The sequence below is a fragment of the Trichomonas vaginalis genome, chromosome II (assembly GCF_026262505.1).
Source record: "Trichomonas vaginalis G3 chromosome II, whole genome shotgun sequence".
NCBI lineage: Eukaryota > Parabasalia > Trichomonadida > Trichomonadidae > Trichomonas > Trichomonas vaginalis.
In genome coordinates, this window is record NC_067204.1 from 7,402,378 (window position 1) to 7,424,715 (window position 22,338).

At 36.7% G+C, this 22,338-nt stretch overlaps 20 protein-coding genes and 2 pseudogenes across 22 annotated transcripts, besides 1 other annotated feature; 13 read left to right on the forward strand and 9 right to left on the reverse strand.

Moving 5' to 3' along the window:
• Nucleotides 1–280: 280 nt before the first annotated feature.
• Nucleotides 281–565, forward strand: TVAGG3_0501430 (protein of unknown function, DUF4106 family; the record flags this gene model as incomplete). The annotated part of the gene is made up of 1 exon (XM_051236628.1): nt 281–565. A coding segment is annotated over one exon (285 nt), but the record flags the coding sequence as incomplete, so codon positions are not given.
• Nucleotides 566–762: 197 nt separating this feature from the next.
• Nucleotides 763–2,076, forward strand: TVAGG3_0501440 (protein of unknown function, DUF4106 family; the record flags this gene model as incomplete). Its single annotated transcript, XM_051236629.1, has 1 exon — nt 763–2,076. A coding segment is annotated over one exon (1,314 nt), but the record flags the coding sequence as incomplete, so codon positions are not given.
• Nucleotides 2,077–2,589: 513 nt separating this feature from the next.
• Nucleotides 2,590–19,296: a mobile genetic element.
• TVAGG3_0501460 (protein of unknown function, DUF4106 family) lies at nt 3,193–3,648 on the forward strand (the record flags this gene model as incomplete). Its single annotated transcript, XM_051236630.1, has 1 exon — nt 3,193–3,648. The coding sequence occupies one exon, from the start codon at nt 3,193–3,195 to the stop codon at nt 3,646–3,648; it is 456 nt and encodes a 151-aa protein (XP_051094454.1).
• Nucleotides 3,681–4,759, forward strand: TVAGG3_0501470 (protein of unknown function, DUF4106 family; the record flags this gene model as incomplete). Its single annotated transcript, XM_051236631.1, has 1 exon — nt 3,681–4,759. A coding segment is annotated over one exon (1,079 nt), but the record flags the coding sequence as incomplete, so codon positions are not given.
• TVAGG3_0501480 (protein of unknown function, DUF4106 family) lies at nt 4,881–5,291 on the forward strand (the record flags this gene model as incomplete). Its single annotated transcript, XM_051236632.1, has 1 exon — nt 4,881–5,291. One exon carries the CDS (start codon nt 4,881–4,883, stop codon nt 5,289–5,291), a length of 411 nt encoding a protein of 136 aa, XP_051094456.1.
• TVAGG3_0501490 (protein of unknown function, DUF4106 family) lies at nt 5,668–6,201 on the forward strand (the record flags this gene model as incomplete). The annotated part of the gene is made up of 1 exon (XM_051236633.1): nt 5,668–6,201. The coding sequence occupies one exon, from the start codon at nt 5,668–5,670 to the stop codon at nt 6,199–6,201; it is 534 nt and encodes a 177-aa protein (XP_051094457.1).
• TVAGG3_0501500 (uncharacterized protein) lies at nt 6,206–7,003 on the forward strand (the record flags this gene model as incomplete). The annotated part of the gene is made up of 1 exon (XM_051236634.1): nt 6,206–7,003. One exon carries the CDS (start codon nt 6,206–6,208, stop codon nt 7,001–7,003), a length of 798 nt encoding a protein of 265 aa, XP_051094458.1.
• Nucleotides 8,304–8,723, forward strand: TVAGG3_0501510 (protein of unknown function, DUF4108 family; the record flags this gene model as incomplete). Its single annotated transcript, XM_051236635.1, has 1 exon — nt 8,304–8,723. The coding sequence occupies one exon, from the start codon at nt 8,304–8,306 to the stop codon at nt 8,721–8,723; it is 420 nt and encodes a 139-aa protein (XP_051094459.1).
• Nucleotides 8,740–9,189, reverse strand: TVAGG3_0501520 (uncharacterized protein; the record flags this gene model as incomplete). The annotated part of the gene is made up of 1 exon (XM_051236636.1): nt 8,740–9,189. The coding sequence occupies one exon, from the start codon at nt 9,187–9,189 to the stop codon at nt 8,740–8,742; it is 450 nt and encodes a 149-aa protein (XP_051094460.1).
• TVAGG3_0501530 (P-loop containing nucleoside triphosphate hydrolases family) lies at nt 9,226–9,555 on the forward strand (the record flags this gene model as incomplete). The annotated part of the gene is made up of 1 exon (XM_051236637.1): nt 9,226–9,555. A coding segment is annotated over one exon (330 nt), but the record flags the coding sequence as incomplete, so codon positions are not given.
• TVAGG3_0501540 (uncharacterized protein) lies at nt 10,576–10,776 on the forward strand (the record flags this gene model as incomplete). The annotated part of the gene is made up of 1 exon (XM_051236638.1): nt 10,576–10,776. One exon carries the CDS (start codon nt 10,576–10,578, stop codon nt 10,774–10,776), a length of 201 nt encoding a protein of 66 aa, XP_051094462.1.
• TVAGG3_0501550 lies at nt 10,805–11,081 on the reverse strand (annotated as a pseudogene). The gene has a single exon. A coding segment is annotated over exon 1 (277 nt).
• On the reverse strand, nt 11,097–11,384 carry TVAGG3_0501560 (uncharacterized protein; the record flags this gene model as incomplete). Its single annotated transcript, XM_001294283.2, has 1 exon — nt 11,097–11,384. A coding segment is annotated over one exon (288 nt), but the record flags the coding sequence as incomplete, so codon positions are not given.
• On the forward strand, nt 12,443–13,027 carry TVAGG3_0501570 (uncharacterized protein; the record flags this gene model as incomplete). The annotated part of the gene is made up of 1 exon (XM_051236639.1): nt 12,443–13,027. The coding sequence occupies one exon, from the start codon at nt 12,443–12,445 to the stop codon at nt 13,025–13,027; it is 585 nt and encodes a 194-aa protein (XP_051094463.1).
• Nucleotides 13,060–13,573, forward strand: TVAGG3_0501580 (uncharacterized protein; the record flags this gene model as incomplete). Its single annotated transcript, XM_051236640.1, has 1 exon — nt 13,060–13,573. A coding segment is annotated over one exon (514 nt), but the record flags the coding sequence as incomplete, so codon positions are not given.
• Nucleotides 13,792–14,049, reverse strand: TVAGG3_0501590 (uncharacterized protein; the record flags this gene model as incomplete). The annotated part of the gene is made up of 1 exon (XM_051236641.1): nt 13,792–14,049. The coding sequence occupies one exon, from the start codon at nt 14,047–14,049 to the stop codon at nt 13,792–13,794; it is 258 nt and encodes an 85-aa protein (XP_051094465.1).
• Nucleotides 15,947–16,218, reverse strand: TVAGG3_0501600 (uncharacterized protein; the record flags this gene model as incomplete). Its single annotated transcript, XM_051236642.1, has 1 exon — nt 15,947–16,218. A coding segment is annotated over one exon (272 nt), but the record flags the coding sequence as incomplete, so codon positions are not given.
• Nucleotides 16,263–16,487, reverse strand: TVAGG3_0501610 (phage tail repeat-like family; the record flags this gene model as incomplete). The annotated part of the gene is made up of 1 exon (XM_051236643.1): nt 16,263–16,487. One exon carries the CDS (start codon nt 16,485–16,487, stop codon nt 16,263–16,265), a length of 225 nt encoding a protein of 74 aa, XP_051094467.1.
• On the reverse strand, nt 16,867–17,019 carry TVAGG3_0501620 (uncharacterized protein; the record flags this gene model as incomplete). Its single annotated transcript, XM_051236644.1, has 1 exon — nt 16,867–17,019. One exon carries the CDS (start codon nt 17,017–17,019, stop codon nt 16,867–16,869), a length of 153 nt encoding a protein of 50 aa, XP_051094468.1.
• Nucleotides 19,297–19,769: 473 nt separating the features above from the next.
• Nucleotides 19,770–20,618, forward strand: TVAGG3_0501630 (uncharacterized protein; the record flags this gene model as incomplete). Its single annotated transcript, XM_051236645.1, has 1 exon — nt 19,770–20,618. The coding sequence occupies one exon, from the start codon at nt 19,770–19,772 to the stop codon at nt 20,616–20,618; it is 849 nt and encodes a 282-aa protein (XP_051094469.1).
• Nucleotides 20,619–20,620: 2 nt separating this feature from the next.
• TVAGG3_0501640 (serine threonine-protein phosphatase family) lies at nt 20,621–20,863 on the reverse strand (the record flags this gene model as incomplete). The annotated part of the gene is made up of 1 exon (XM_051236646.1): nt 20,621–20,863. The coding sequence occupies one exon, from the start codon at nt 20,861–20,863 to the stop codon at nt 20,621–20,623; it is 243 nt and encodes an 80-aa protein (XP_051094470.1).
• Nucleotides 20,864–20,881: 18 nt separating this feature from the next.
• Nucleotides 20,882–21,164, reverse strand: TVAGG3_0501650 (annotated as a pseudogene). The gene has a single exon. A coding segment is annotated over exon 1 (283 nt).
• Between the last annotated feature and the right edge of the window lie 1,174 nt (nt 21,165–22,338).

A 22,338-nucleotide genomic window follows, 5' to 3' on the forward strand; every position in this document is an offset into this window, starting at 1 on the left:
ACTTTTTACACAACTGTTTTTGAGAGTCGTCGCCGTTGACTTTTTTGTAGAGCACTCAAAATAGTATAACTTTGTCCGGACAAGCAAGGGTCTATCATCGCTACAGGAAAAGTTACAGGCGTTCCAAGGAAGTATACTTTGAGAAGCCTTTCCCCCTTATAGAATGAGATAGGACGGTTATTTTACAAAACTGACAACACTTTGACCGAGTAGTTTTTTGTGCTGAACAAAAAGTGTCATATAAACATCTGTCAAAAACCGCCTTTTAACTTCACTTAAAATGCCACGTAAGCTACGTAAGAATATACGTAAGAGGAAGGGAGCATTGAAACATCCAATAGTAAAACTGACACCACAACAACAGTTGCAACAACAAATGATGAATGACCCCACTATGTTGCAACAAATGTCAAGCAACCCTATGCTTTTAAACCGAGTTATTGGTGCACAGAGTGGAGGTTTAAGAGCGGCACTTTTAGCGAAAATGGCAGGCTATGGTGGAGCTGCAGACGGAACAGCTTATAACCCTCAAAGTCAAATGAATTTGAGTTCACTCAAAAATCAAATAACAGATGTCAAAAAGTCAAACATAGACATACAGAAACAAATAAGTGAAAACGAAAAGAAACTAGAATATGACAGACAGACAAAGAAACTCAATGAGTTAAACGTAGAGAAAAAGAAGAAAGAAGAACAACTGAAAGAACTAAGTACAGAGGAATATGCGAAAAAGTGTCAGAAAAAGCAGCAGAAGTAGCAAAAATGGAACAAGATGTTATAAATTTGAAAAACCATACTACTCAATATAAAGTACTGAAAGATGAAGAGATAAAACAAAAAGCCATGAAGACATATATGGATAGCGATGAGTATAAAAAAGAAGTTGAAGCAAATGTAAAGGCAGAAAAACTTTTACAGTTGCAAAACCAAACCGTACAGTATGAAAACTTAGCACAAGAAAGTAAAAATAACGACGCAGCCATGCAAAAGGCAATGAAAAGCGCAGATATTATAAAAGCTAATAATGACTGGTTAGATGCCCAAGCCAACGCTAAAGCAGCCCAACTTATAGGGTCAATAAGGACAAAAATACAAGCGGATGAAGACAGTTCAAATGAAGCTTTAATGAATGCTGACTTTAAGAATGCCTTCGAAGCTCTTCATAGTAAGGTGAAACTAGTGAACGACTTCTCATCTGGAAAGAAACTGAAGTCTGAAGGTTTCGACAAAGAGTTAAGAGAAGTAGCACAAAATATGACGAAAATAACAGATGCAGCAACGAGACAGGCAGTTCAAAGTGCCTATGATGCCGTTAGAGCAGCTGTCGTGGAAAGTCAAGAAAAAGAGTTACAACAGACCAAAACAGACCTAGTAAATGCTTTCTTAAGAATGAAAAGTCAGGTAGGACATTATGCTGCAGATGGAACATATGTGCCAGCTGGTGGAACTTATATACCACCAAACACTCCAAGAGAAGCACCTGCACCAGGACTACCTAAAACATTTACATCGTCACATGGACACAGACACAGGCATGCACCAAAACCAACACAACAACCAACAGTTCAAAATCCAGCACAACAACAACAACCAAAACCAACAGTTCAAAATCCAGCACCTGCACCACAACCAAAACCAGCACAACAACCACCTCCACAACCAGCACAGCAACCAACAGTTCAAAACCCTGCACAACAACAACCACAAACAGAGCAAAGACATAAAAGAAGTAGAGAAAAAGGAAACCAAGAATTCTTAAAAATGCTTAAGGAAGATTATGGTTACCCAGATACTCTTGACTTTAGTGACAGATATAAAGAAGCTATTAGAAAGTTCAAGGAAGGAAATACTGACCCGAACCTATTTAGCTTTATGGTTCAGCATAAAATCGGATATAATCTCAAACCTGGAAAATACAAGCTCGCAAAGGGATATGATTTAATAGCATATCATCCAAATGACATGGATGAATTTACTCCGAGATATTTGATGTCAGAGCTAAATGATAATTCAACTCTCTTCATGAAACGCGTAAAAAATAGAGACGGAACGAAAGAAGAAAGGTTTATGAGTCCGGATGACTTAGATAGGGAACTTGTTAAAAACGGTCTCGGAATATATGAAATGCCAGCAGATGAGGTACAAGAAACTCAACAGGAAGAAGTTCAGATACAACCAGACATGGAAGAAATAGTTCAGCAACAACAGCTAGAAGAGCCTGAAGGAAACGAACAAGTTCCTCCTTTGGAAACTAACTTCACAGAACTAGATGAAGATTTGGAACAGCCGAAAAATCTTGACCCTCAACAAGAGTATGAGGTGAATATGGAATCTTTCCAAGAGCCTAAGAAAAATTCGGCTGACATAGTAGAAGAATATCGAAAAATGTTCACCGACATACAAAAGACTCCAACATCAGATGAAAATATTCAGCATAGAATGGAAGTACTGAAAGAAAATGTACGCAAATACAATAATCCTTTTTACTTACGACCATATAACGTTCAATCTTTGGCTGAACTCGGTGAAAATAAAAGGTTAAATTTCAACAAAACATATAGAAATGAAACATTGTTTAAAGTTCATTCAGAACCTAACCAATATGGAAACAAACCTACTTTTGTTTCTGCAGACTATGGAACTACAATGAGATGGGGTCATAAAGCTAATCCGGATAGGTGGTTCATAAACTTACAACCTCAATTCCAAGAAGTTGTAGACGCAATGGAAGTGAATGGTGAACCAGATATAACTGGTATTTTCAGCGCGGCTTTAATGCCATTGAAAGATATGAAAGATGCAGATATTTTGGACCGGTATGAAATGAACATGGCTGAGGGAAATATAACACCTGACGTTCTAGAACATTTATCTCAAAGAACTACACAGAACCATAGAGATGGTATATTTGGTGAAGAGTTTAGAAAGAAAGTTAGGGAGAGAGAAGGAAGAGAACCTATTGTACATGACCTTGCAAACGAAAGTTTGCAAAATGTCATAAAAACTTACTTTGCAGACAATGAACTGAGAAGGGATGAATATTTAAGAAAACTCAAATGGACAGTACCAAATGAAATGTTAGTATTGAAAAACATGTTCCATGACAAAATAAAACCAACTACAGAAATAAATGACGCAAGACTGAAACGTTGGGTAAAAGCTTTCCCATTCACAAAAGATATTATTGGTTACATGGAAAGAAAACCAGAATGGCTACAAAAACATATATTTGGAAACGAGCTTATTCCATATGGACAAGCTATATTTGAAGAGCTTGAACCGGAAACTCAGGAAAGAGTCATGCAAACAATAAGCGAAGACTCAAATACAAACTATGACAAAATCTTTCTAGGATATAGGTTACCTGAGATGGGCGACCAGAGCCCAAAGGCAAAAAGGACATGGGAAATTTACAACATACTAGGTGAACATGAGGCAAAGATGCTACAACTTGAAGCAGAGGGCAAGTTACCAAAAGCGACACCAAAGAAGAAGAGAAGAGTAGAACAAAGTGAAAGTAGTGAAGAAGTAACTTCATCTAGTGAAAGTAGTGGCAATGAAGGAAAAAGAAGAGTTAAAGATTCAGTTAAAAACTCAGTCAGGAAGAAAGTAAAGCTTGGTCCGAGTGGGTTCTATTATGACATATAAATCCAACTATTCTATATTTTTACCCATATGAAATGTACGCCGCTCAGAATATAACGCCAACAGTTTTGGATGCCATGAACGGAAATGTTTCCGAATGGTATAACGAATGCGACAATGCCATTAGAAGGTCAGAAATAGTTCCTGGAACTTACGAATATACAACTGCTGTTTCTTATGGAAACGTAGGTGAGTTTGGAGAAGGTTCTTCAACAACAGTAGATATTGCTTGCGACAGGTTTCACATTATTTCTATTGACAACTCATTCTTATACGTGGAACAAGACATTGAAATAAAACCTTCTGCTGACTTGAGAGGTAAGAAAGGTTGCAATGGTATTTTCTATGTCGGATACCAATATGCTCCAGAAGTTTTTATGGGATATAAGATATATTCTAACTCTGACTTAGTTCAAACAGTAACATGGGCAAACTATGAATGGTTCGCTTTAAGAAACTCAGTACAACCACAAGCTAGAGAACAAACAGACCAGTATGCAACTATTGAGAAAATAAGAAGACTTGACCCTAACGTTCCAGGAGTTTATGTTAACCTTTCTGGTTCAGATGGAACTGCTGCCACTAAAGTAAAACTGAAACTTAGAGTTCCTTTGTCATCTTTCCTCATCTTTAGGTTCTTAAGATACTTACCAAACTGGGCAGGAAAAATTTCTATCGAACTTACTCCAAGCAAAAATAACTTAGTCATTGCACCAACACAAGACCCATTCACTATTACAGACGTAAAGGGAACAAATCAAACGTCATTCGCCGAATTTTGCAAAGACAAAGTTGACTTAGACTTTGGTTTCTCAAACTTCAACAATGAAGTAAACTATTATTTCAATGCTGCTGGAACTGCTTGGGACCCAGTTAAGTTCACATGCGAAAAATTTGAATGCAAGAGAATAGAAAGCAGACTTGCCGTTTATATGTTGGACCCAGATATTTCAAATGCTTTAGCTGCCAAATATATTGCAGTTCCACTTATGTTCCCTATACACCAAATATCTGTCAAAGACTTTGCAGGTGAAGTTGGAAACCAAAATCCAGGAGCCGCAGGTGCAAGAACAGATATTGCTTTAACAACTGCAATGAAACATGCAGATACTATGTTTGTACTGTTCAGACGAACTATAAATGACTATTCTTGTTTCTACAACCCTGGTATTAAATATCATATAAACATAGATGGCAAATATTATCCAAGAGAAGAATATTCTACAGTTGAGGATATGAGGTCATACAACTTGACATTAGATGCTATGAACTTTAACAACAACTTCACAACAACTATTAACCCTGAAATGCAAAGTTCTATTATGCCATATGTGAAAGTATGGACTCATACAGGAGGTCAAAAAACTCAATATACAAATGGAGACCGTTCAAACTTTTGGCTTGGCATTCCATTTGCTGACTCAGAAGACTTTATGGGTGGTATTTCAACTGTTGGTACAGTTCAAATACAATATACTGGTGACAGAGACGGTCCAGATGAATTGAGAGCAAAGAAGTTTACAAAACCAATAGCACTTTTCACGGAAGATGCTCTTTTGAAGATTCGTTCGATGAAACCTGCTGGGGCTCCTCAGATTGGCATAACGACAGCTTCCATCGAGCAGATTTTGGCAGCAGGTCAGTAAGTTGTTCTTGAACTGACTTCTCTCCGTCAAATATTGACAGTACGCCAGTTTTGACATAATATTGTATTATAAACTTTCCTTTAGTAATATCGGTCAGTTTTGAAGTTATATTTTTGTCTGCTTCAAGAACTTTCACCATTTCAGTTATACCAACTTTCTTTGCTTTATGAAAATATTTTGGTTCAGCAAAGACTGCTATTCTATAACATTTTCCATTTTTTGTGTAAAGAACTATTCTGTCAATGTATTTGTATTGTTTGTGAGTATAAACTTTGTTCTGCTTCCATTCAATAAGATATCCGAATACGTCCATCTTTTTATTCTAAGTAAAATGTCATTTCCGAAAAATAGAAGCGTAAGTGTTTCAAAAGGTTTAATGGCGGTGGCAGATGTGAAGTTAAATTCACCAACTCAAACAAACAGTCAAAGTGTTATTGTCAATGTCAAAGACAGAGATGTTGAAGTGGGGAAACCATACGAAGACGAAGATGGTATAACAATTGTTCCTGTAAAAGAACCAACATATCCTGAAGTTAACAGAGACTTAAGTTCTGTTGCAGATATTCGAAACGACTACCAACAACTGAAAGACAAACTTCAAACTCAGGAGAAGATTTGTCAAGCTTTAAGTATAATGTTAAACTTGGTCGAACACAACCCTGTAAAAGTGAACTCATATGTCATTGCACCTCATGAAGTTTTGAAAGAACTATTGAAACTTTTGACAGAGGCAGACGATATAAACATCAAAGAAATAGAACCCGACATTGGTTGCTGTGGTGTTTCATATAATGTCATTGACAAGATATACGTTATGAAAGGAGGTGAAACGTTGAACTTAAAATATAGTTTCCCAGACGTTATAAAAATATTTGACGACCACAACATTTCATTAAAATTTATTTGCTAAGTAAATGGCAGAAGACATAATGGTTTATACTATTACGACTAAAAACCCTGAGTCATATAATTCTATAACAACAAACTTACAAAGTCCTCAAGGACGATATTGTAAACTAACCTTAAACACAATGACGACTAAAGCCTGTTTTGCTCTTTTGACACCAGAAGACTTTATTGTTGTGAATGGTAAAAAATACTCCTTTGAAGATACTTACTCAGATATACCACCAACAGGTTTTGTTGACTTATTTAATACTTTAAGTACGGGTGTAACATGTGCTGCAACTAGAGCAGGTTTCATTATGTTTGGATGTCCGACTGAGTTTACTATAAACGATATGAGCTATAATACAAAACTTATTTCTGGTTTTTACTACCAACAGTTTCCTATAACAGGAAAAGGTGTCATACAAGGAATGTCTATTCCATTGACATTAAGCACACCAATCTTATATATTGTTTCAAACTTAGGTTCAAAGTGTTATTCGAATGTCGACAGAAACTATTATGACCAAAAGATACTTATGCGTATAAACAATACTTTCTCTGCTGGTTTGCCTATTGTTCATTCGAATGCAGAATTTTCAACCTTAGTGAACTCAAACACTTTGGCAAGTATAACGTTGACATTAGTTGACGCAAACTTTGTTCCTGTAAAACTTTTATGTCCTATGTATTTGTCAATGACGGCAGAAAGTTTCGAATTGGAAGATGCAACTGGTGAAAGTATTGTATTACAAGAACAACTTCAACAACAAATAGCTCAAGAACAACAAATGCAACAAATGGAACAACAAAGTCAAGAATAAAAAAAATATTTTTTTTATTTTTATAAAAATGTACAGAATAGATGTTTCAGATTTTTATGACTTCCAAGCATTCAGAAATATGTGTCCATTTAGAGACTATAACAAAGCAGTCGAGAATTTGAAACGTTTAGTCATTTATGTTGACTCTGCCCCAGAATGTTATGTCATGAAAGAATGGGATGTTGTCTTTAACAAACCAAGAGCAACAATAGTGTCTGAACAAGAATGTAGACAGAAACTTAAGAAAATAAAAGTTGTACAAGTTGGAATGAAGATGTTAGATGCTTGGGATATCTTATTGTCAAAGTTAGAAGATTTTTCAGTTCGAGGTATAAAGTTCTATACACCTTCTCCAAACTTCTATTCTATCTTCACTGGATATAAATACGAACAAGTAGAATGGAAACACAGTATTATAGAAGCTTGGTTAGACCATGTCAAAGAAATTATATGCAATGGAAACGAAAGAGTCTATGAGTATATCTTATGTTGGTTTGCAAATATCTTACAACATCCAAGTGCTAAAAATGAAACTGCTCTCATTATAATTGGAAAACAAGGAACTGGTAAGAATACTTTCTTTACAGATATTTTGTGCAAACTGTTAGAAGGTTATTCGAATCCGAATATGACAAACTTAGAAAACATCTGTGGCAAGTTTAACTCCTCAATAGAGAATATGAAACTTATAGTTTGCAATGAACTTCAAAGTATAGATACAACAAAAGTTTTGAACTCAGATGCTTTGAAGAGTCTTATAACAGACAAAGTTGGAGTTGTTGAAAGAAAATATAAAGACCAAAGAGTTTGTGAAAATGTTGCAAACTTCGTTATGGTTTCAAACAATGCTGTTCCGATGAAGTTAGAAAGTTCTGACAGAAGATATGTAGTTGTCAGAACGTCAGATTCTCATATGCAAGATACAGAATATTTTGACGACTTAGCAGAAACTTTGACATCTGACTTTTACAACCACTTGTTCTCATATTTTATGACATTAGATATTTCAAAGTTCAATCCAAGACAAATTCCACATACCGAAGAGAGACAAACATTGTTAGAAGCAAACAAGAGTGTATATGAACTGTTCATAGAAGAAAGCGACTTTGAGTGTTTAGATGAATGGTCAATATATAATGAATATAAACAATATTGTCAAGAGTATGGTTATATGCCAGCGTCTAAACGAACATTCTTGGCAAATGTCAAAAGTCTTTTAGATGTTCAGAATGGTGTATATACAAAGAAAATTTTTTCTGAGTAAATTTTAAAAAAAATATTTTTTTATCCGATAGAAAAGATGACGAAATATATTTCAGTAAACAAGTACATGTCAGGACTTAAAGAAGAACTAGACCCATTCACATATTTGAATGTTTACTTCTACCATTTTGAAAAGTCTTCATTCAGCAAAGTTTGGAACATCGAACCAGTTAAGTTTGCTATTGTGACTAAAAATGGTGCGAAATTTGAAGACTTAGACATAGAAGGTTTGTTAACAGTCAAAGAAAGTTTTGACAGAAGGTTCTCAAACCTTAAAGAAGGCAAAGCATACAAACTTGTTATACCTTATGAACCAAAGAAGACAGACGACTATGAATATTATGAGTCTAAAGTTGTAGAAGTTCAAGGTATATTGGGTAAAAAGCTATTAGAGTCTAAGCCAGTGTTTACTCCTAAAGAGGAAGAGAACATTGACATTGACCCAGGAATGTTCTAAAAATAAAATTTTATTTTTACATGTCAAATTTCTTTTTCTCTGGAACTGGTTCAGGTTCTTTCTTCTCTTCTACTTTTTTCTCTTTCTTTTCTTTCTTCTTCTTCTCTGGTGGAGATATGTCAAATTTCTCAGAACCATATTTATGTAAAAGTTCTTTGTCCTTTAATAGCTCATCTATTCTGTTTTCTATTTCATCTTCAAGAACAGCGCATGTGTCTTCTTTGCATTCTAAGAACTTTTGTTGGACTTCATCTTTCCAATCGGCGTCATCTCTGTCAACAAGTCTGTCATTGACAAATTTTAAGACTGCTCTTTGTAATGTTTTATGGTTCTTGTCATATTCCCAGAAACAGAACTTTAGAACAAATTCACCTTTCTTGTTTACACTATGTAAGATTTTATGGTCGACAGATGTTTTGCTGTCAAAAAGCTTGTCTCGAATATAGATAGCGAAATCGCTAGACATTTTCTAAAAGATAAAAATTTTAATTTTTCTAAAAATATGTTAGAAAAAAAGTTTGCTGACATTGACAAGAAATTTGAGAATGTTTTAAACAAGAACAAGAGGAAGTTAGAAAATGCTCAGATAAAGCCTATACATGAAAAGTTCTTATTTGCTCAGAATGGTATAACAGGTCTAATTGCACCACCTGGGTCGGGTAAGACTTTCACTTATCTTAAAATGGCTGCACAACAACAAGAACTAGATGAGAAGAACCCATTCTATGAGTTAGTTGTTATTTGTTCGACTTCTGGTCAATTTGACCAAACCGTCAATTCGTTCAAAGATATTATAAAGAAGTCTAAGTTAGTATGTATAAAGGATACTGAGTTGTTAGATTGGATAAAGAAGTACCAAAGAAGAGTTTTGAAGTATAATGCTATAAATGAGTATATAAATTCTAAGTTTAAAGACCTAATGAGGAAATGCAGAGAATATTAGACAAAAACACTTCAGAAACAAACAGAAAGAGATAGAATACATTTCGAAGAAATTGCAATCTTACGATTGGAAGACTTACCCTCACAGATGTCTTCTTATCTTAGATGATTTGCTCTCATCCTTTGTTAAAGAATAGAGAACAAGACATGTGTCGAATTCTTAAGAAGCTCAGACACTTTAACATCTCAGTTGTCATTTGTGTACAGACAGCAAAGAGTTTAAGTAAGGATGTTAAGAGAATACTGACTGACATAATACTTTTCCCCGGATTGTCCGAAGACGATTTCATGGAACTTATGAAAGAGTCCATGGCAGGTAAGTTTGACAGACATGAACTATGGGAGAAGTACAAAGTCATACAAGACCCTCATACTTCTTTCAGAATTCATATCTACGCAAACAAAGTTCAAATTGTTTCAAGACAAGCTTGAAAAATGTAAGTGTTTGAGTCTTAGTAAGGATATCTCTTCGCAAAGCATATGCCGTCCTTGAGTTTTAGGTACGTGAAGAGAAGTACAATGAATTCAATTACGAGTACAATTGCAATGACAACTAAGGCAACTATTTTTATCTTTTGCCAGCAAGGGTACTTCTTCTCTTCCAATGGTTCGGCAGAACTATACTCACTCATGAGAAATGCCAAAACGGTTTAATAGAAAAAGTGTCATTTTTTTATGTCCGAAGACTCGAAGGTGCAACACTTCCAAAATACTGACGAACTCAGAAGAGCAGCATGGCAGTATGTTCTTGACAACTTCTTTGAGTTCTCCAGGTACACCTTGGAAAATGCTGAAGAACTCCGACACAGAGAATTTGGAGAAATTGCACTCCAATACTACCTTGACAAACAAAGGGTAAACAAAGGGTAAAATAAGACTAAAAACTTAACGTTTAAAAAGTGACATTTTTATGAGCTCCGAGTCACCGAGAAAACTTGGTCAGATGTTAGCAGCTTACTTCCCTGAGGAGGATGGAAGCGTTACATACATCAGGTTCAAAAACAACGAACCTGGAATTGCGTACCAAATTCGCAATTACATGACCATGGAAGAGTACGAAAGGTTTCTACAAGAGAAACCAGCTCTAAACAACTCAGAAAAGAAAGAGTAAAAAGTTTAATTCGTAATTGTTTATTTTTTTACTTGTAAGGGCAAGCTGCAAGTATGAAGTCGACTATCTCCGTCTTTGTTTTGACGAGCTGGACGGCTCTTGCGAGTACGTCTGTTTTGCGGTCTCCAGCTGGTGTCTGACCTTCGTAATTGCGCATGTTCTTGAGAGCTCCAACTGTAAATGGTTGTAGGATGAAGAGTCTCTCAGACTGCTTGAGGTAGTCTCTCACGGTCACGAACCGAATCTGTGGTACGAGTCGAATCGGTCGATTTGAGGGAAGAGACTGAAAGCCTGTCGTCTTCCATTGGAGCTGTAGCATACTCTTTGCGTAAGCGGTTCAGACCTTCTTCGAAGTCTTGGTCTCTCTTCGATTGAGATTGGAATTGGAATTGCTGGGGTGGAGCTTGCTGGAACAACCAAGGGTTGGGGAAGTAAGGCATAGGCTGAGGAGGGTAGTTCGGGAAGCCTTGTGGTGGGTAGTAACCTTGAGGTGGAAATTGGTAGTAATTCGGAGGTACTTGCTGGAACTGAGGTTGCTGAGGAGACTGTTGTGGTTCTTTAGGTTCCTCTGGTTTGGGAATGGACTCGGTTGGTGGGACGTCAGTCATCCGTTTGTGGCTTAACCGTCGGACCACAACGATAAAAATCTCTGCTACTAGCAGTACTTTTACTGACAGTAGCAGTACTTTTACTGACAGTAGCAGTACTTTTTCTGACAGTAGCAGTACTTTTACTGACAGTAGCAGTACTTTTTCTGACAGTAGCAGTACTTTTACTGACAGTAGCAGTACTTTTACTGACAGTAGCAGTACTTTATCGTCGAAAACCCTCTCAAATTTTCCTTTTTACTGACAGTAGCAGTACTTTTACTGACAGTAGCAGTACTTTTTCTGACAGTAGCAGTACTTTTACTGACAGTAGCAGTACTTTTACTGACAGTAGCAGTACTTTTTCTGACAGTAGCAGTACTTTTTCTGACAGTAGCAATGGTCGAGGTCGAACCTACCGACGAGGCAATTTACCTAATTGAAATTAACGAGCTTGTTAAAGACTTCCTCAGGCAGAATGTAAAAGGCAAACTTGTTAACGGTTGGATAACGGGAAGGGCTGCCTTGACTCTCGAGATTTCGACTGGAATTCCAATTGAGGTACCAGAAGGCACTCCTTTCGACGACATAAAGCAAGCAAAGAAGGAAGCCATTATAAAGTTCTTTGCCAAGCGTCCTTGGATACTACTTCCAAACAGAGAGAACCCTTTCCCAAGAATGAACCAAATTCTCAAGGGTCTCCTTCACTTCTCTGGTCAGCCGTTCTACATAACCTGTGAAGGCGACATTCAGCCAGTTCAGTAAACATCTCATTTTAACTCACTTTTTTTATGTTTTTACTCACACTCGTACTCACCAGGTATGAGTACAACTATTTCAACTGTGAACCTTGTAGTGACCGGTCTTCCTGCAAATGCAAGTTCGGTCAATACACAGTTTATGGTGGCAAGAAGGACAGTGGGGAATGCGCGCTCGAGAGAGAATTGAAATTCCAGACCCAACTCCAACAAGAACTCTCAAGTTGCCAAAGACTCATGTGAAGAAGAAGTCATATAACAAAGCACTTATAGCCATCTATATGGCATGTTTAGAGTAAAAACATTTTTTTCATTTTTTGAATGAAGCAAGTTAAATTCGTCCCACACCAAACTCAATGGACCGATGAAGAGTTTCAAGCTATGGTTGAAGGTGTTGAGAACGACATAGACGGCGAACTTGAAGGAGCTCAAACCACAATTGCAACCAAAATTGCACAAGTCAAAGAAGAGATAGCTCCACTTAAAGCTACCAAAGCTACTCTTGACCTCATGGATAGTTACCGTTTAGATGTCAAGAGTGGAATAAGACAATTAAAATTAAAACTTCTAAACTACGAAGCTATACTCCAAAAGTTAGCAGAAATGAGAAGACTTTACCAGAGCTACTTACATGTAAGGGACTTACCTTCAAGCAGTCCGACCAAAGATGAATTTTCTGACATTGTCCCAATTTTGTCCGAAAGTCAGCTCAGATGTTTCGAACTGCTCCCAACATATCCAGAATATGAACGTTTGCCTGAACTCTTCCGCAATCTCAAAAAACGTTTTTTGGTTCTCATGTTCGAAACTTTTATCGGAAGAGACAACAAACGTTCAGAAGAAGAACAAGATATTATTTTAAACTTGTTGTATGACTTAACTGTCATAACCAGCTTTTTGAAGTAAAACCGTCATTCTCAAACCACTTCATTTTTTCGATGTCCGAACAAGCACCGAGGCCAAACTCAATGGAAGATGTCCTTTCAAGGTTGCCAGACAAGCGCCCAGTTCAACTTCAAATTATGAATTTGAAAGCTCATCTGACAAACACCATTAAGACTCTCCAAAGTAGTCTTATGACAGAGATGAAGGAACTTAAAGGTGAGTTCCTCATGAACCAAGCTTCCAATGAGAAATGCCTGAACGATTTCTCAGAATCGTTGCGCAATTACGAGAGAGAGAACCGAGACCTTGCCAGACTCATCTACCGTTTCTTCGAAGAGATAGACGCCATCTGGAAGGTACTCGGAAAGGACAGAACATGCAACACCGTACTTCGTGAGTACCAAATTGAAGAAGGAATTGTCGAGGAAGAAGAGGAAGAAGAGGAAGAAGAGAAACACGAAGAAGAGGAAGTTTGGGCAACCCTTGTTGCCGATGACGCTTACGAAATTTCCCAACCCTACCCATACCAAATCCGCAACAAGGAGACAGGCAAGGTTTCTTACCCCAGTCCTCAACAACTTGGGACACTTGAACCTTAACCTTCGGATCGCGGTTCAATCTCCATGGGCAAGCTTGTCGCAATTCAATGGGTTCCAAATCCAGACAAGAAGACGAAGGTCAGACACATTGACGGTGACAAGCTCAACAACCGTAAGGAGAACCTCGAGTGGTTCTAAGAGTAAAAAAATTTATTTTAGGGGGAAACCCCAAGTAAATTTAAGTTTTTATTTTTGGTATTGGTACCAATTTTGGAATGTGAAGACCACATCCCAACCTCTGTACGTGAGTCTTGGGTCCACGTCTAAGACCCTTCTGTAGCAATTCCAAGCCCGAGCAAATTCAATTGTCAACCACTCGTCTCCTCTGTAGTCTTCAATCCATTCTTTGAAGAGACGGTTGAGTTCGAGCCTGGAATATCTCTTGCCTGGGTCCGAGACCAACATTTGGTTGAACTGGACGAAGCGCTCAGGGATGTACGCCATTTAAAAATGTCACTTTTTTGAAAAACGTTTTTACTTCATGCAATGTTTAACTATTTCACCATCTTCTTTAACACCCCAGTACTTACGCTTGGAGAGGACATGAACTTCGGTGAAAATTTTGTCCAATTTGAATTGACCCATCTTTTCACCGACCATTCCCATTTCAATGAGTTTGTTATAGCCTTCTTCGTTCGTCATGAGCGCATCGATGTTCTCATAGTAAACCTTCACTTTGGATTTAACTTCGGAGAAGAATTTGTTGTAGTTGTCAAGGACTGCCTTTGCGAACTGAGGGTAAGACCAATGTTCGACAATAGGTTTTAATGTGGTTACTAAGCCACTTTGACCTTGAGTGAATTCGTACTTCAAAACAAAAGGGGAGAACCTTTCAACAAAGTTGTCGACCTTCTCATAGTGTTTACTCTTCATCTCTTGAGGTTTCTTAATGGAATATCCCCATGTCGAATTCATAAGCAATTTGAGTGTCATTGCAAGTTTGGGGTTTGAAGCTTTCCTAATATCATACAGTTGTTGTATGACTTTTCCAACTGTATAGTTCCTTCCCGGGAACTCACCATCTTCGTTTGGAATTCCAGTCGGGATATATTGGACAAACCTCATGTATGCAGCGTTAAGGTCGACATAGTATATCTTTTCATCTGAGTCGAACTTGTCGCAACCAATTGGTCCAGTTTGTGGAAATTCAAGTGAGTCTCTTATCTTCTGAGAAACTTCTCCTGTTATCTCATAAACATCGTCGAAGCAACCTGTTTCATATAAAACCTTCTGACCTAACTCAGATGCTCTCCAATACAATTTGACGTCAATTGGATGTCTCAATGGAAGTTTGTTTATAGCATCTTGAAGTTCTTGCAACCTCATTGGAAGTTCTTCTGGTTCAGGTTGGTATCCGAACAATCCAACTCCTTTTGGAATTGTGTACTTCTTTTGTACTAGAACTTTGTCTGGAACAACTTTTGGTCTTGCTAACAATGAAAAGTTTGTTTCGTCTTTTGGTACAAAAGTTTCTGTCAGCTTGTCATCTGGAATTGGTTCCAACAAACCTTTCTCGAAAAGAATGTTAACAGCTCTGACAATGTTGCACTTGCCTTTTCCGAACAATGGGTTTGTAAGACTTTCGTTCAACATGAAGTGGTTGTGGACAATTACAATCTTCAACCATGGTAAGTCTTTGTCAACAACATAGTCGTCATGTGAAGAACCTTTAGCTGTAGGTATGTTGACTCGGATATTGACATTTGCCAACGGTGCAACTTTTGCCAATTGACCTCTAAGAATGTACCTTGTCTTCACACATGACTCAAGATACTTCATCTTCTCATCTGTAACAAGACCAGAGTTCCTGAGACATGTAAGAATACAAGGTTCATTGACAATTGTTTCAATTGAATTGTAAATTCCATACCTTGTCAAGTCAATGTCAGACTTATTTATGAACGGGAAGTATCCAGCATGTTGTCTGACTGCTTGAGGGTTAGGTTGGTACCATTCAAATTTTACACTTGCAATTCCTTCAATTGCATTCAAAATGTCTGAGTCGGAGTCAAACATTTGTTCTCTCTTTGTAGTCTTGAAAGCGTCAAGAAGTTGTGCGGCTGTTGTGACATTGCCATGTGCATAGTAAATGTGACCGTCCAAATCTGTTACGGTTAGTCTGAGATTGTATCCTTTCTTATTTCCGTCTTGTATGGCAGCAAGTACTCCCATGAAGCCTTCTTTGTTCTTTCCTTCGTCAAAGTTTACTGTAAAGGTTCGACCAGATGTAATTTGACTTCTAACTTCACGGTACTTTTCATATGCATATCTTGTTCTTTCCATGGGAGCATGTTTGTCTTCACCTTTTCCTTTTTTCCTTCTCAAAGGATACAATTGTTCGTCATGTTTCCAATAGAATCTGGCAAAGCCGTCGTGTCCTTCAACTTGCGGTTCAGAAACATCGAAAGGCATGTCCATAAGACGTTCTTCTTCTAACCTCTCTAGTCTGTTTGGATAATTTGCGCGTGCTGTTTCCAATTCCATTTCGTAGCGAAGACCAGACAATTTGTCATAGACTTTTATGGGTCTTCCCTTCCTATATTTAAAATTCTTCGAAACTTTCCAACCATATCTTTGCAACTCTGCTTTTATTCTAGCAGATTTTCTATCCATTCTATATGGGGCATTTTTATAAAAATAAAAAAATGTTTTTTTCTTTACTTTACATAACCACCGGCTGCCATAAGTCTTTGACGCCAACCCATACCAGCTAATGAAGGTTGACTTGGTTTAGTATTGAAACTAACCTTTGGTTTTGGTTTATCTTCAGTTTTTGGCTTCCCTTCTTCTATTGGTTTTTCGTCACTTTTCGGTTCCTCTGACTTTACCTCACCTGCAGGAACAGTTGTGTCGTCAACATCTTCATAAATATCATATGCCATTTGTTTTTGTTTTCCTTTCAACTTTTTGTGTTTGTTGTAAAGTTTAGAATATTTCGACTCTAAGTCAATGAGATGTTCTATAATGAACTGTTGGTCAGTGAAGTAAACTTTTCCATCTGTTGTCTCGAAAGCTCCTTCAGACTTCAATATTTTATTTGTGAGAGTCTGTTTCTTTTTTGAGATACTAGCCGTTCCATTTCTATGAAAAGTGACTTTATAGTTAGGGTTTGTATTTCCAGACCTGGCACTTTCTATTATTGAATTTTTCTCTTCATCTGTAAGTTCTTTGACAGGTTTTGACAATGGTTCTGAACTTTTTGTTTGTGGTGTCAAATCTACCGTTTCAACTTCTTCGGTCATTTCATCTCAGTAAAAAATTTTAGTTTGGTTTGTTTTCAACTGGTTGTTGTTGTTTTTTAAGTCGGTCTAAAACTTCCTGAGGTATAGGAAGAACTTGACAAACACGTTGTGTAACTGCTGGAAGTCGACAAATCCATCTTGAACCCATTTGTCTCAATGCTGTATTGTTCATTTCATCCTAGTTAAAAATTTTACATTCCCCACGTTTGAGGCGGTTGAGGTTGGTTATTGTTTACCCATTGTTGTGCATGGTTATATCCTCTGTTAAAGAATCTTTCACCTTGGTCCATATAGTGTCCTGCTTGGTTATAGTAGTCATTTGCTTTGTTATAATAGTTTCCTGCTTGTCTTCCTACATTGTCCATCCATCCTTGAACTTTTCCTCTTGTTTCAGGATTTGGAATAAGATTTGCTGCATCTCGTGCTACATCCCAACCTTTCTGTACAGTTTGTATAATAGGTTGTGCTTTCTCTTTAAGTATACCTAATGTACTCAAAATCTTCCTTCCAACTCCAAATACACCTCTGGCTATTGTTCCCACTGCGGGTAAAAATCTAGATGCAACTCCTGCTAATGCGCCAAATAAACCCATTTCTTATGGGTTAAAAAATGACGAATCCAAACAAGGACCCCTATGTTTCTAAGGCAACAAAGAAAGCACTCATGATAAAAATCTTTAGTTCAACACCAAATGCTTGGTTTATGGATATCTTGGAAAACATTCCGAGGTATAGAGAAGATGGACCACCATACTGGCTAATATTTGTCGGTCAAAACACAAGATACTGTGAAGCCATACCATTATGGTCCAAAAATATTTTAGATGTGAAAACTGCTTTGACAATATTCGTTGACAAATACCATCCAACAAAACTGACATCTGACTGTGAAAGTTCTTTCAAATCAGATGATATTAAAAACTATCTGCGTTCAAAAAATGTAAACCAATATTTCATTGTCGACCAAAACCATTCTGCTCTTGGTGTCATTGACAGTTGTATAAAAATCTTAAGAGACTTAAACCAACCACAAGGTGGTGAAGCAAATGAAATGTCATATGACGACAAGTACAGACACTTCTCCATGGCAAAGATGAGACAAGTTTTAAATATTTACAATACCCGTAAACAAAAAGGTTTGGGAAACCACTCCCCCGAAGAAATGAAAAACAACCCTGACTTAGAGAAAGACTATATATTTAACAATTTAGTCAAAAGAGACAAACAAGAAAGAATGCCAGGCTTCAAACTTAAGAAAGGTGACAAAGTAAAAATAGAAATACCTAAACGCGACCCATATGAAAATACTATTGACTATGACAACAATGGGAACCCGACAGGTACTCACATTCGTGTTCGTAAAAATAGAAGAAAGTATACAAGAGAATATTATGAAGTTTTAGGCAAACATGGCAAAATGTACAGACTGCAAGCAGAAGATAAAACTACTATTGTCAGACCTCGTTTCAAACTTGTCAAAGTTCAAGGTGGTATACTTTCAAAGACAGTTCCTAACAAATATAAGACAACTCCTGACGAATATGCTAAAGAAGTTGAAAATGACGACTAAGCATTTCTATACCATGCGTAAACTGTCATGTAAGGTGGCATGTAGTCTTTACTTTGTCCCGTTGTTTGCGTATACCCTGAAACGCGATGTGTATGGCTTCCTCCTACCTCAGTGTTACTCCAGTAACAATTTATAGCAAACTTAACGTCCTCTTTAACATCATATCCTTTACCTTTTGTCATTCCTGACCAATCCCAAAATCTATGACTATGCAAACCTGCTTCAGATGTACTTAAATTTATGTAGTGACTGTGCGCAGGTAAATTTGCACCTGAAATCGTTTTACTTCCACCTGTTTCCTTTGAAGAGTTTGCACAATACAAAAACCTGTCGACTATTTGAGTCCAAGTTCCGAGACCAAGTACTACTTCTGGTTTGGTAGAGTTCATTGACGTGTAAATAGAACCTATAGGATATAGTGTTTGAAGTATTTCTGTCTTTAACGTTTGAAGCTCTGTTTTGTCAGCTTTTTTATCTAACTCATCGTTAACATATGTTTTGTCAGCTTTGTTGTCATATAAATCTTGAGCAGTGAATTTAACTTTGTTTTCATCCTCCATGACAAAAACATTTCTACATCTAGTGTATTTCATCGTTGTTATGTCTTCATCCGATGTTAAACCTTGTGGAAAGTTAGGAGGTTTCCAATTTAATACATCCCCACCAGTTCCATCAGGTTCTTCAACCGTTCCTGCAATATTTTCTATACCAACAGTTGCGAAGAAATCGTGTGTATGTCCAACGTCACTTTTCCTGTTTAAGGTTTCTTGTAAGTTTGTAATATTTGCAATGGTATGTGTATGAGTCTTTTTAGAATATTCGTTTTCAGCTCTTGTCACTTCACTTGACATTTTATTGTCAACATATGTTTTGTCTGCTAGTTCAGGATGAGTATGTTCTTTCGTTGCATATGTTGCATCTGCTCTGTCATGTTCTTCTTGAACTTTTTCAATGACATACTCTTTGTCAGCTTTGTTGTTAACATCTGCTTTTGTTGCATATGTTGCATCTGCTCTGTCATGTTCTTCTTGAACTTTTTCAATGACATACTCTTTGTCAGCTTTGTTGTCAACATCTGCTTTCAAAAGAAGTTCATCTATAGGTTTCTCGTTTAAAGTTCTTTTTGTTGGATTTATACAAACAGTATGGTTCTTACTGTCTTGAAACAGAAACTCGTCTGTCATTGGGTTTATCGTCAGTTTTAAGTTTCCTTCTTTCAATGACTCAGATATCTTAGAATAGTTTGAAAAGTTTGTTGTGTTCTTATTTAGAGCTTGCAAAATGAGTTGTCGGTTGTGTTGTATTTCTCTCATAGACGCTGTTTCTTTCGACATTTTTATTCTAGATAAAATATGCTTTCAATAGAAAAAGAAAATTCAAGAGTTGCTACAACTAAACCATTAGATGAACTTTTTACTAACGTAGGTCAAAAGTTTGAGACAGAGACCGTAAAGCATGAAGGCTATCGTTTTGACTACCCACTTAGATGGTTAAGAGACCCATCCGTCACAAAAGCTATTGGCTTTCGTAGAATGAAGTTCATTTCAGAAGCCATACATGGTTTCCCATTTACGGTCGCTTTTGAAGTTCGATACTATAACAAAGAAAAACATACGTATGAGAAATTTGAACAGGGAAAACTTTTACAAGTGAATTTGCTTGTAAATTTAGAAACAACTCTTCAAGCTTTTCAAGAAAAAATAAACGATATCTATCTCGAATATGCAAAACAGTACAACATTGACGAAGGAGAGTACCATCTCGATATTATATATGACAGGAAAAATGCAACTGTTAAAATCAATAGAATAGAAGACCTTGGAGAAGACGTTTATATTTCTACAAAATATAACAACTTGGCATGGTATAGATTTTTGAGGATGTTAAATCAGCCTGCAGAATATCCAGTACACCCGAACTTTTATGAAGTCGAAAACCCTAATGGAACATATGAAAATGTTTTCGACCAAGATGCTATTATAGTTCATGCTTCATTTTCTGGCGCACAAAACTCTTTTTTATGCTTGGCAAATGACTTTTACGAAAAACCTACAAAGCTATATGAACCACCAAGTGGAAGTATTTCAGACTTTCAAGTATGGTTTACTACAGATGGAAGAAAGAGAATAATTCCATTATACCACGCGTTTTACTTAGAACTTAGTTTCATATACAACTACTATCGAACGGTAAAAATATAATTTTAATACGGTTGAGGTGTTGGATTTGGTTGCCAACTTGACTGTGGTGCAGGTTCAGGCTGTTGTATAACAGGAGCTTGTTCTTCTGGTTCAGGGTCTTTAGGTATAATACCAACGAACTGACCTACTCTTTTACCAATATTTTTGACTCCGTTCCAAATTCCTCTTCCTACGGTTTTTATTCCATTCCATATACCTCTTCCAACATTTCGAAAGAAGTTTCCTATTCTTCCAAAGAAACCCATTTTACTATATGTAAAAATCTAATGTCCGCCTAGTCTCTTACGTTTCCTGTTGAGTTCCATAGCATTCTTTAACTGGAGCTCATACATTCTGTTTCTCCTCTGGTAGAAAACATATTCTGGGTCAACTCCTGTGTTCGCGTCATCTGCATAAAGTTGTTTATATCCCACTTCAGGGTTTGTATAAAACTCTTTCCATCTCATATTTGCATACCATGGTGGTAAGCCTAACGCAGCGTCATTTGACATGGCAGTTTGCATTTGTACATCTGTTGGCACTTGACCATAGTTTGCCATTGCAGTTTGTATTCTAACTTCATTTGGAATATTCTCTGGGTTTGGTTGTCCAGGTTGCTGTGCATTCGCTAAGTTCTGTGCGTCCATTTAATATTAGATAAAAATATCTCTTACGAGTACATATACTGAACATTTGCAGGCATTGGTTCATCTTCATATTCTCTATCTTTCTGCCACGTCAAATAAGTAAATGACACAATGGAAAAAACCTAAAACAAGTAGTCCTATTTCAAACCACATTTACTTACCAATAAAATTTCTTTGTTGTGACACTTTCTCCGGTTTATAGGACCTCTCTCATATTCTATCTTATCGTATCTAAAATCATAGTCATGTATATCCTCTAACCATCTCATAACACTTTCCAAACCACTTTTATCGGATGTAAAGTAAAAGCATGGATGGTTATGTAAAACGTCTAAAGTTTCTAAAGAGTCTCTCAAAGTCCAGTCTACTTGGTATTGAAAATCGTATGTGTTATAGAACGGCGGGTCTACTATAAAGAAAACATTTTCCTTGTCTTTGTATTTTTCATACAACTCTGTCCAATGACATCTCACAAACTCTATACCCTCAGTATATTTTTCTATGTTCTCTTTGAAAACCTTTGTATAGTTAAGATATAAAACGTTTGACATAAGTGTTTCAATGTCATGAACTCTTATAGAACCACTATATAATAGTCTAGAAGATATACTATCCCAGTCAATATACTCTGCCTTTTTCAAAACCTCTCTGACAGTATTTTTCTTATCTAATGGTATACGTTCCATCTTACCTATAGGTATCTTTTCTTTTAACTCTTTCAATATTTTGTTTGTGTCTGGTATATGTTTGAGACGGTTCATATAGTTGTCGAAGTCATTGCATATAATCTTTGAGTCAGGAAATATTGTATGGCACAAATGAGATATATAGAAACTTCCACCGAACAAGTCTACAAATGTTAGACCATTCGGTAGTTTCTTAAGTTCTCTCAATAGAATATCTTTACATCTACTCTTATTTCCAAAGAAGGGTAACGGTGGTTTTGTAAAATTCATTTTATATATATAATAAAAATGTTTTTACCTGAAAAGTGACAGAAAAGCGGCTTTTGACAGACGTTTTATTGTGACTTCTTCGTAAAGACTTTGTTGAGATTTCTTCGTAAATGAGTGTAAATGACCCAAAAATATATT